Source organism: Cryptotermes secundus, unplaced genomic scaffold (assembly GCF_002891405.2).
Source record: "Cryptotermes secundus unplaced genomic scaffold, Csec_1.0 scaffold400, whole genome shotgun sequence".
Lineage (NCBI taxonomy): Eukaryota > Metazoa > Arthropoda > Insecta > Blattodea > Kalotermitidae > Cryptotermes > Cryptotermes secundus.
In genome coordinates this window covers 46,956-60,070 of record NW_019723908.1, presented here as the reverse complement: position 1 = coordinate 60,070, position 13,115 = coordinate 46,956, and the positions used below count along the sequence as shown (strand labels likewise).

The 13,115-nt window shown below is 34.4% G+C and overlaps 1 protein-coding gene across 1 annotated transcript in view; it reads right to left on the bottom strand.

Annotated features, from left to right (window-relative positions):
• Positions 1-1,015: 1,015 nt before the first annotated feature.
• Positions 1,016-13,115, bottom strand: part of LOC111862069 (ankyrin-3) — a gene marked incomplete at its 5' end in the record, with an annotated part of 50,833 nt that continues 38,733 nt past the window's right edge. The window contains 3 exons of the mRNA XM_023847143.2: positions 1,016-1,701; positions 8,392-8,433; positions 11,389-11,514. Coding sequence (XP_023702911.1) covers positions 1,484-1,701; positions 8,392-8,433; positions 11,389-11,514 — 386 coding nt within the window. The remainder of the gene's footprint in view (positions 1,702-8,391; positions 8,434-11,388; positions 11,515-13,115) is intronic.

Below are 13,115 nucleotides of genomic sequence, written 5' to 3'. Positions count from 1 at the left end.
AAGAACTGTCTTAGAATGACCTGTATATATCTTTTGCAATTAATTTTTTCAATAAAAAACGCAGGTCCAACAACCCTTCTTGCACATAGGGCACACCAAACACCAACTTTCACTGGAAAGAGTGGGGCTTCATGGGTTAGGGTTAGATGTGGATTCTGTGAACTCCAGTAGTGATTATTTTGTGTATTTATGTATCCCTGCAAGGGAAACCACTCTTCATCAGTAAAGAATGTCAATTGCGGATCAATCTCAGATGACAGACTGCAGAAACCAACTTCAAAAGTTAACCCTTCTAACTAAATTGCGTGGCTGCAAGGCGTGGATTACTGTTGTTTTATAGGGTCTAATCTTGAACAACTGCGTTGCCACTCTTGCACTAGACACTGACATTCCGTTTTCTTGAGCTAGACGTTTCAGTGATTTTCTAGGAGTATGTTCAAGTATGCCTCTCATCTCATAGAACTTCTCAGTAAGCACCCAGTGCTCATGTTTTTTTCTTCTTGCATGTCAAGAGTCCCGTTGGTCTAAGTTTATTCACTAAATTATGACTTGTTTGTCTGCTGGGAACTCTTTCATCATGAAATTTATGTAGAAAATTTCGCCGACACTTTCCAGCAGATCCGTATTTCACACAGGTGTCATACAGAAATGCTCATTGCTCTAAAGTATATGGCACCATGACACACCGCACCGCTCACTAACTGCAACTGAGAACAAGAGGCTAATGGAGTCAATAACTGCTGACAACTTGTAGACAAACTCCCAAATATGAGCCGCGCTGCTCGTTGTGAAACATAATGCCATGAAGCGGTCTACAAGTTAATTACTTCCCTTCATTCCAAATGTTGCCTGATTCATCAACAAAATTCATATGCTCCTCACAGCAGGTGGTTCACCAGCCGCCGTGAGTATATATATATATATATATAGTATGTACATATATTTCTCAATTCATAGTTCAAATAATATTATTTTTAGTATAGAGGTTATATCAGTTGATAAGAAGTGACAGATGATGATGAATCTGGAAATTGGAAGGATTTGGTAGAAAGAAGCTGTGGTCTATGTTATGGTAAAAAGATATGTAGTTTCTTTATTGAATATATTCTGACATTCATATTAATATATCTGTTTAATTAAAATAAGCTGTACACATAAGAGAGAAATGAATTGTATTGTTTTCTGTGTATAAACTGTACATAACAGGAAGAGAATGTTTCCTTGGAAGTACTAGATACTATTAATGTGTACACACACAGTCACAGATCCATCTCTCGCATACCCCTCTGTTGCGCTACAACTGTTTTTCCTGTTTGATGAATACATAATTCCCAGTACAGGCCATAACTTTTGCTATTGTTCACAATGTACCATTAATACACAAATAAAGATAGCAAAGATGGGTAAATTAAGTAGTCAGCCCTGTCTTCTGCATCTAATTCACACCAATCTGTTCCTTATCACCTCATATAATGATTTCTGTTTAAGTGATGTTATTGTTGGATTCAGCTAGTGTATTAGCAGCTTCCTCCTCATCATCTGCAGACTGCTGGCTTGTCTCAGTTGCCTCGCCCATCAGTGCCCGATACTTCTTGGCAATGGAGTCCCAATCAGTAACATTCTCAATACGAGTCAAACTGTTGCTAAAACTAAGCTGAGAGCCTAATGGACTCAGGTGGACCACACTAAGTCCTGTAGAATCTGCAAACAGATACATTCAGACTTAATACCAACATTTCAAATAATACTTTTATAATATACTATAATGAAAATAATATTTTAAATGTAACAAAATTTCTTACATGATTGTAACAAACGTTGGTAGTATGCTTGTAATTTTGTAGATTTATTTTGTTAATTTGTATTACTGAATTATGTGTCCAAATGTTACTATGTAGCAAAACGGATGAAATAAAATAAAATACAATACAATACATGTTCAGTCACAAATATGGCAAACAAGGCTGGAACAGAACACAGTAGAGTTGAATATGAGAAAAATATAATTATTACAAATGGTATACAGAAGTGATTATGAATACTGACGTTATACAAGTGGAGATCTTCACTAAAATCCAATGGGGAATGATTTGTTTCATATCTTCACCCTTCATCCTTTTTGCTTTTCTTTAACACTTCCATAACTTTCTTTATTGAAGCAGTGAATTAAGTTCTGAGTCCAGAGAATGAATTAACATACACACATGATCATATAATGTTGATATGTAGTCATAAATAGTCTCCTAATATAAACTGCATATATACTGTATATGATAGATATTGTAGTATTGTAGTCCATTCAGGGTGCTAATACTAGTTAGCAAGGTTCTGGCAAGAGGGAAGAAAAATAATGATTCTGTTCCAGAGATTCTAAATCTCAACATCAATAATGTCATAAGTTTGAGTAAAATATAATAGGCATTCTGCATGGAACTTGGTAATTCATGTGGTCAATATTATAAATTCCTTCTCTATGTGCATATAACTCTGCACAGATGCAGGTTTATGGTTGGTTGTGTAATATGAGAAATGCAATATTTATATTTATTCCAGTAAAGTAGAATAAATATCATAGTGTTTTGAAATGGAGAATCTGTGGAACCGGGACTACATATTTTCCACATTATTAATTAACAATTAACAATAATTAATTGTTGCATGTATGTTAAGCATGGCATTTCATTTTACCATATTCTATATCAGGACTGACACATTACAGCACCAGATGCTGTGGTCAAGTGATCAGCACTCTTACTTCCAAGTTCCAGTTCCAATCTTGAACCAGAGACCAACTATTCTGAGTGGGCTATTCTGTGGTTTATCTCAGTCCCTCCGGCCAAATTTCAGGGTAATATCTCAAAATTACGTCAAGACCATTTCCTTCCACATCATTTCCAATTCACTAATCAGTCTGCCTTTCAAAATTATATGAGTACAATCTCAGCAATTTCCAGCATTTTTAAATAAATTAGTAATAAGGTAAATAAACAATAAACATTATGGAACACAGATGGTGATTATCACACTGAAAGAGTTGGACCTAAAATTTAACAGCAGCCATCCATTTTTGAAAATACAGTCACTCAAATGTAACAACTGACTGAAAGGTTTTAATTTCATAACATTTCTCATCATATGGCAATCCTTGCTACTGCATTATTAAGAGAAAATAACAGCATTTTGTGCAGTTACCAGAAAACTATATACTGTTTAGTGTTTAACACTGCCTGTCTGAATTCTTAATAAGGATAATTATTCATAGCCAAATGCATTCATCTTGTGAGAACTGAGATTCTCAGAGCATTGACCAAGAAGATTATGGTATTCTGGAATGTGAACCACACAGTCTAGTAGAGAGTAACCAGTGTTCTGGAGGAACCTAGTACCTCCATCCTCTACCCTTAAGATGGACACAGCAGATTCCTGTAAACCATTTATAATTATCTCACAGACTACATAATATCATACACCAGAGCACAGTAATCTTCATGTGCACAATCTGATGGCATCTTCACTCAAGAATGGTGCACTTTCATATTAGATTGCTTCTATTATAACCTAATCAATTTATAAGACACTGTATCATGGTGTAACAATAGTAATTAAATATTAATATATGATGCATCAGAGGGATACCGATAAAATGCAATCAGAGAATAATTAGTGCAAATGTGAGAATGTGAACCTCAGAAGTACACAATATAAGAGGAACATTCTCCATATCTATTATCTCTTACCATTTTTCAAGGAAGGCTCTGGCCGATGAGGCTAGTTATGTAAAATAATTACTCAAATAATTCCCTATACAAAGTGTTATTAATGGTAAGTACAGTAATTTCTTTGAAGGTGATAATTATTTCAGCATTAAACCAAAATAAAATATGACTACCATTTACACGCTCTAAGTTTTCCAATACATTTCAGACACAATCCAACCATCTTACTGCGAAGCTCAGTCAATAGCAGTTAGCCATTACAAGCATTAACAGATATAGTTCCAAATTGAAAGACACTTCTAAATTCTAGGTGGTACAAGAGACAATAATATTTTAATTTCATCCTTTTATTTCATTAGTTAAGAAATGTGAGACAGTATAAAATTTGGAGATAGTACGGCAATATGGCATTCAGTACATAAGAGATCCTCATTTGATTTTTTGTGGGGGAACACAAAAAACATGTAACTACCTTAAAATATATGAAATAGATCTGTAACAGGAAAATTATTAATACGTTAGAGAGAAGATGACAAAAGCTGTAGAGTAGTGAGAATATTTTCTACATTATCACCTATGAATATGGTATATCTTCTATGTTTCGAAGTTTACATATCAGATATACACTTCACAAAGAAACTATATATATAGATACATACACAGACATATACTGTATATGTGTGTTTCTTGTTTTATAAAGTTAATGACAATTACATAGTTGACCACCTACAACTACAGGTATGACAGTCAATATAAAATGTGAATTTTACACATTTTTGTGTCCACTGCTGATGCCTTATTAACTTCTTACTGAAATAGACAAATTGCGGTTAACCTATACCAGAGTAAAGGAAAACTGGACATTTTTTGAATTCCATGTGACATTTGAAGAGTTGCAGACAATTCTCTAGCAAGACCAGGAAGCATGAAAGTTGTAGATGCTAGAATATAAAATGCAGCAAAGATTAGAAGAAATAAGAAGATAAAGTTATTGAAAAGAATAACAATGGAGAGAGAACGATTTTGCCAAAGACAGAATTAGCAGTGAAAGAAGAAAAAGAAATTGAAGACAAAGGTGAAGAAGAATATTGTGCTTCTGAAGAAGACAAAGGATTAGAAGTAGTAGAGCAGAAATAAGAATATTCAGCTGCTGCCACAATTAGGTCAGAGTCAAGAAGTAGTGAGATATTGAGAAGGGGAACCTGAGGCATTACCCCACCATTATTTAAGTGTGTCTGCAGAAAATCACTAGAAACCTCAGTCAGAGTCTCCCCTCAGTGTTCGATACTTCTTTGAAGTGGCCTCCCAGTCGGCCACATTCTCAATGCGAGTTGCATTGTTGCTGAAACTGAGTTGCGAGCCTAGAGGACTCAGACGAACCACACTAAGAGTCATAGGGTCTGTGGAGAGAAATATTTTACATTATTTCCTTCTTTCACTCCCCATAACTTCAATGTTTTGGCCAACATACTTCTGAAATGCATACACTCATTCCAGCATTCTCTCTATACTAACATCAATGCTATTGACATTTTCCAGTCAGGCATAAGAAAAATGGAAGTGATCATGTAAATTAATTTTGGTCCAAACAATTTTATGAAAGTCTTTTAGCCAATACAAATTTTATTAACTTGCAAAATCCTTCAGCAATTCCCCTTTCACCATAGTATGGCATGTCCTTAGGTTGCAGATGGGGATAGATGCCTCCAGGTATGGAGTTGCAGTTGTCAATGTACTGGATAAGCTTTTGCAGTCATGACCCTCCACCTTAGAGGTTGGAAAATTAATTAACAAACCTTTGCTATAAAATAAATGTTATGAAACAACCGAAAGAAGCTTGGACACTTATGGGGCAGGATTTAACAGCAGACTTTAGTGAACACAGTAACAGACCTTTAGATCTCATAAAAGTACAGAAATTTGACTATCTGAATAACTATCAACTGTTCAAGGAAGACCCTGCTTATGAAGTTAGAACTTGAAGAAACTGAAGCACCAAACTTAAGGGCCCCATACAAGCTGATATATAAGATGGCACCATGCATCACAATATGTTTCAGTGCAGCACACACATATGTTGATACATGTTTCATATTACAGACAAATATTTGTTGTTAAGATTCTGTCATGTCTACTAAGCTTGTCACACTTGACCTGAATTAGGACTTTATTCTGTGTAATCCTGTTACTTATGATCAAAAATTCTGAAAATTGGTATGTATTTAGCTGCAATAATTAAACTCTTGTATGAAATTGCAACAAAATATGGGTAATTGAAAATTAATTTGTGCCTAAAGTAATATGATGAAATTTAATTATAATGATAAAAGAAGCAAGTATATTAAAACTCCTGATGCTCTTGATTACATAAAAGGATAAGGTAATGTTATCCCTACATATCATTCATATAAGACCTGGGAAATAAATGGAAGTGAGTGGTCAGTTTCACTCTCGAGGATCTTTAACTCACGGGGGCGGGGTGTTCAAATTTGTTTGCTGGATGAGATGGAAAATGTTACATATATTTCAATATTTGTACTAGGCCATAGTCAGTAAATATTCAAGTATTTATAAAATGTATGTCAGGACTTTGGTTCTTAGCCTTGACTGGTAAGGATTAATGACATTGAAGTTAGAAGTTTTAAGGAGGAATGACAGAGAGCCTTTAAACACATATTTATTACTTTCAGAGAATTGAAATTGAACGCTAATTTCGCCTTAGTCAGTGTGTAGACTTTAGTGTTAGTCCCTATACTGAAGTCATACCTCTTTCATGGGAAAACCTAAAAAACTGGAAACATTAGGAATTCCATTCTATATTTCATTACAATTCATTACAATAATGCACATTGTCTTGTGGCTACAATATAAAATAAAAATCTTAATATGTCCTGTTTAGAGAAGTCAAATTTGTGAGGTGCTGTCTATTATTCCTCCTCCAACAAAGAAGATTAAGAGTAAAAATGTTGAATGTGAGAAAGACTGAGAGGTTAGAACTCCATGTCCCAGCAAAAAGTGTATCAAACAAAATAAGAAAGGGCTTATAAGAACATGGTGATAAACTACAACAGAAAGAAGTTGAAGATATTCCGGCATATATACCTGTTGCTAGGCAACGATCATGAAATAAGCAACTATAAGATAGCCGTTGCTAAGTAACGGCTTCTCAAACCGGCATGTTTCCACGACAACAATTGCACCGTAACAGAGGAACAGTGTTTTTTATGCTATCTGTGCCGAGATGTTATAAGCAGGGCCAGTTAGCTACTGAAGTTATCCCCACATGGAGGCGGGTACGAACACCTCCACTGTAGTCCTGCGAGTCATAGGAGGCAACAAAAAGTAAACCCAATGCCTAGGGGTATAACTGGGGAAACCTGTTCCTGGGGGATATAAATATGGAGACCTGGCACTCCAGGTTAGGGGAGTCTCCAATCTAAGACAGTAAATTATGGTCAAAAGACCTGTGGGACTCAGACTCAAGGATGACTGTGCTGGTGCAGGCCAGCGGCAACCGTAAATAACAGACCCATCCTCTCATCAGAGAGGGTGTCCAACATCTACAAACCCACAACTGTCTGACAGTAATAACAACCTGGTCTCGGACTCCAGACTGGGGCTTGATACCAAGACAGACTGGTTGACTGACCATCTGTCATAACATAACTTTGACTTTGACTTGCTGCAGTCAGTCAGGTAGTACTTAGTTAGAGGACTGCTGCGGTTCAGCTGTCATGAGCTATTGCTGTTAGATGCTAGTAAATGAAACTGGGAAGATTTCAAGAACACAGAGGAAGGGGAATGTCCACCATTGGAAGCTGCTACCAAGCAATGGCAATAAAAAAGGTTGACTGTGGACACTGGAGTGTGTAACAGTGTACTATAAAGTGTAGACACATGCTGTATCCAAGAGTCCAGTTAATCCAATCATCAATCCGAAAGCTGTCACTCTAACATGTGACAATATTAAAGCAAAGTTTGAAAAGAAATAAATAGAAGAGGAAGAAGAAAAAGAGATCATTTTGAAAGTGTAGTCTTTGGAATTAAAACTTATCAGCAAACCATGACATTGATGTAGTATATTATTTCATGTGTAAAATTTTTCACTCTGAAAAACTACTGGAGCAAGCATATCCTGAAATATAAAAACCTTCTATTAAAACATAGATTTTAATATCTAAACGCAACTGTTGTTCAGAGTTGTTATTCTGTGGTTACATTAACTTATAATTATTTTAAAGCTAGAGTGTAAGATAAGATCCACTAATAAAGAGATATTTAAATTATACTTTAAACGATTTATAATTACTTATCATTATGAAATTAATATTTTTTAACATAATGTCATCTACTTTTATAAATATTTAAGAACAAATTTAATATTTAATTTATTTTATATTTTACTTTGATGTTTTTTTATTTAATATAATGTAATAAACTGAAACATTGCAGGTACTAGAGAATAATTACATCTGAGTTCCAACATATTTTCTTGAAAGAAACTATAGCTATAGTGAGTTTTCTAGACAGTGCCTCCATGAAGTATACTTATGCATCATGGGATGGCCCGACTTCATGGGAGGAGTGTCTGACTCTTCTACCTGAGTGTGTCTCACATAAGAATCACTGTGTAATGCAAATTTATTTAAAATAGTTTGTGATTAAATTTCCTCACCTGATTCTGGCGGTTTCCTGTACTTTTCCGCTCTCTCCCCAACTGTGATGAAAGATTACAGCATTTGATAATGTGTCAGTAAGTTGAGAGTTTTACAAATAACAATGCAAATATTTTAAATGATGTAAATTTACAATTTTCAAATGCATGTCAATGGAACTATAGTATACATACAATTCCACTTCTATATAGCCTCTTACTCATTCATACCAAAACCTGCTTTATTTACACCCAGACACCAAACTTAAAAGAAACTGGCTCAGTGTCATATCCCACGGTCAGCTTTCATGTATTCTCCATGACATGTTTAAAATAAACATTTTAGAATATTACATACTGGTAACAAGAAAACAAATGTTCACATACTTATTCTGTAATTAAAGCCATTTCTTATCAAGATCTCAGAGCTGTGGCCTATTGTAGATCAAAAGCCTTCAGCCACTCTAGAGGTTAAGGTCAATCATACTGTCATATCTTTAGTTGTGATATTTAGCAGTCAGATTAATTTCATACCAAGACCGCAAAACTGTGGCTCAGTGTGAGTACATAGGCCAGCATTATGTCAAGAGGTTAGTGTGAACCATTCATTCATTCATTCATTCATTCATTTATTGTATATTCCATAAATCCATATACGTACATAGATAAGAATCATTCTGATATGCTGCCTCTGCGCAGTTGTGATATTCTGTATTTAGACCTGTTTCATAACAAACCCTCAGGACCGTGGCCTAGTTTGGATACATACCCCGGTTTTCGCCCAAAGGTCTGTAAAGTGGGACGAATGGCTACTGACATGCAAGACAGAACATGCTACATGCAGTGCTATTATTTGTAGTTGGAACTGTTTACTGAAATTATCCATACAATGATATGAAGATGCATCATGAATATANGACATAAATAATAAAGAACTGAATTGAATTATTAGCAACTCAGATTTGTGTTAATGAAATTATTATTATTATTATAATTATTGTTATTACTTTGTTTGTTTGTTTGCTTACTTCTTGGCATTAATGTGTTTTTCTTCCAGTGCTTACCTTTAATTAGTCTTTGATTTTATGTTGTGTTTGTCCATAATGTAATTACTTGTATCTACACTGTGCTGTGTCTGTAATTGGACTTGCAGCTGTTGACTCGGCACATAAATAATAAAGAACTGAAGTGAGGAAAATATTTATTGTTATTGTTATATTATTATTATTATTATTATTATTATGTACAAGAATGTTACTTACTATCTTCATCATTTAGTGATTTTTATAATTGTGTTTATTGCTGCTATTATTTCTGTTGCTCTTTTACTTTTATCAAATAAATGAGGTTTACAAATAACATAACCACATAACCATCTTGATCTAGAGATATTTCAGTTAACAGTACAGTCTCATTTGTATAGGAATGTTACTAAAAACTCATTTACATAAATTATAATGATTTTGAAACATGAAACAATTCTTTTAAGTAGTTGTTATCCATGTCCATGGAGTTAGTGAGACAATAACAGATTATTCATTGAGTGTAGGCCGCACCATAGCTCAAGCAGTTAGTCGCTGGCTTCCCACCGTGGCGGCCCGGGTTCGATCCCGGGTCTGGTGAAGTGGGATTTGTGGTGGACAAAGTGGCCCTGGGGCAGGTTTTCTCCGAGTACTTCGGTTTCCCCTGCCAATCTTCATTCCTCCAATTGCTCCACAATCACCCTCACCTATCATCTGGGGCTGGTACAATAGGCCAGAAGTGGCCGCAGTACAAGGGACTTTGTCCCACCCCACTAGCATTAAAAAAATTCACTGAGGGTTGTGAGACGTTGAGGCTCCAACATTTTCTCTAGACAACCTGCGAACACATGGCAGTAAGGTTGTCAGCCTTACTCCCCGGCCGCCCTTTACCACCAGGAAGATTCCTGGCACTCATTTCTGTAGAGGCTGAGTCGACCCCAGGACCATAGTGCGGCTGGAGGGATTGGGTAAATTGAGGTTTGAGTTATGCTACATATAAAATTATTTTTTTTTTTCACTGAAGGCTAATATCTGCTTGTCAAACTGTGACTAACTTGGAATAGAAATTAATTGACAAATATCATGTTACATTAACATTATAGCTGCCACAGTAGGACGAGAACGCAAAATAATAAAATAAAGAATAAAACAAGAAGAGTCAATTCCAGAAAACTAAGATTATCACCCTAACTGCATTTAGAAACTGTTTCCAGACATTTTTGAACAATCATTTCAAAGCGTGAACAAATTATTAATTACAGCCTTAGTAACCACAAGTTTAGCACATGAACAAAATGCAAGCACACTTGAAATAGGTCTCTCTGCTCATAGTCTCATTTGAAGAAATGTAAAAACATATTTTTGTTTGTAAAATCTATTGCAGACATTATCGCTTCCACTGAAACTGAACCTCCCAACATTACTTCCAGTAGAGTGAAACATATTCAAAACTATTTGTTGTTCACAGCTTAGAAGTACTTGTCCATCTGTATGATTTATGAAATCAGTGTCAGCAATGCACACTTTGCAGCATCATGATAGAGCAGAAGGCACAAAAGTATTACAAACTTTTTGGAATATATTAGTCTGAGCACATGAGAAGATGGGGTCATAAAGGGAGGCTGTTACATGGGATTGAACAAGGCAAAGATAATCTATATAAGAAAGGTGTCTACTAGGAAGCATAATTAAGAACATTTTTTTTCCAAATGAATAAATTATGAATTACTTTCACTATTATAAGTACAATGAATACTGATATCAGAGACTTTGTATGGTAAGTGGTGTTCCAAATAGAAGTCCATAAGACAACAAGCTTTGTTCTTGACAGTTGATATACTACAGAAATCCAGTCTCATTATTATAGTGTCATATCAAAGAGGTAATTTTCTGATAAATGCATTCATTGTCACAGTTTGCATTGAAATAGCTATCAGTGTTGATACATTATACACTGTTTAAAATAAAATTTTGAGAATACTAAATTATAACTAACCTTTGGGTGCTACTTGCCCTTTCTTAACCTTTTGAAGCCATTTGGCTCCCATCTTGGTTCTTGCACTCATTCGCTGTCTCTGCAGGCCCATCATTTGCACAAGACTTGGTCTCTTCCTCTGAGCCACTGCAATCACAATAATGAAAGCATTACTGTCACATTTAACAAAATAATAACAGCAATAGCAAAAAATAATGAATGTAGCAAAAGCAGCGGTAATAATAATTTAATTAAATTCAATACTAATAATAATAATAATAGTAATAATAATAATAATAATAATAATAATAATTCAATTCAATTCGTGTTTATTTACGTGCAAACTTAACAGCACAGAGGCCAATAACAAAGTTTTCGAGAGTACATGGAAATACAGATATAACTAAAAGACAAAATACAAATAAGACAGTCTATATAATGGCATTAAATTACTATTAATTCCAAGAATAATTAAAGTTAGCATTAACAGGTGAGAAAATAAAATAAGTACATTTCAAATGGTTCTTCCATTATGTGGTGAGAAAGGACAATACACACACATACACACATAGAAGTTAATTACAATAATAATAATGACAATGATGATGATGATGATGATGATATATCGCTTATTTATCAATGTCACACTTGAATTTGTTACTGTCTAAAATGATCCTTTTACAATTATTGATGTGTCTAGATGTGGAACTGCAATTTCTCTCTCTGACAAAGAAAAATTTTGACAAATGCCTCTTCGAACTTCTTATCATCATAAAGGAGGATGAATGAGTTTTAAATTTTTCCTAAATAACACAAATTATGTTTTTATAATACTTACTTTTACATAGAAGTAATATGGAAAACACCTTGAAAGCTTTTAAAATAATTAGTTGTTTTAATGCAAATGTGTGAAAAGAAAAATCAGGAGCCAGTCATCTATGTCTATGAAAACTACGTGAATACTTGCAAGTTGTCAGTTGTAGCTGCAACTGTGAGCCTGTATACATACAAACGTTCACTCAGGCACCATTTCTGTACTATCACATTTTAGAAGGTTACTGTAAGAAATATTGTACAGGGCAGTTTCCGACTTCTTCGACATATGTAACAGTTAAAGCTACACCACATATGCTACAACACATCATTATTGATCAGTAATTTAGTATTTTACCAGTATTACTTACTTAAGTTTTGTCCTACAACTGATCAAGTTCCAAGTATCTACTTTAACTAAACTGTAAAAATAGAACTAAAATTGCCATATAAAATATGGTTTCGTGGGACACAAATTTATGTAACAATTTTTTAATTTTAAATAATGCTAGATACTTCTGCCACATGTTCAGAAGTTCAGTGAGTGCTTTTGTTTCTTCCTGAGGAACAGCTGATTGGAATTTTTGAGCTTATCACTATATAGTTCTCTGCAATCTTGCTACTGTTTTGCAATACGTCTCTATGTAAGTTATGTAAATGATATATTTTTGAGATATGACCTCTAGATCAACTAAATATTTGTTGAGATATGTGCATTTCATAAACATACTATACTTTGGTAACAGTAAGAAAGAAGTATGATGGGGAAGATAGCAAACATTGTAATTTTTATGATGCTATTGTCTGAAAGAGTTTCCCTGTAGTATCTTAACTGCATGAAAGACAATATTGCATAACATGGAAATATTAACATTTTATTCTGACTTCAAATAACTTGAATTATGTTTAAAAATCAATGAAAATTTAAAAATAAA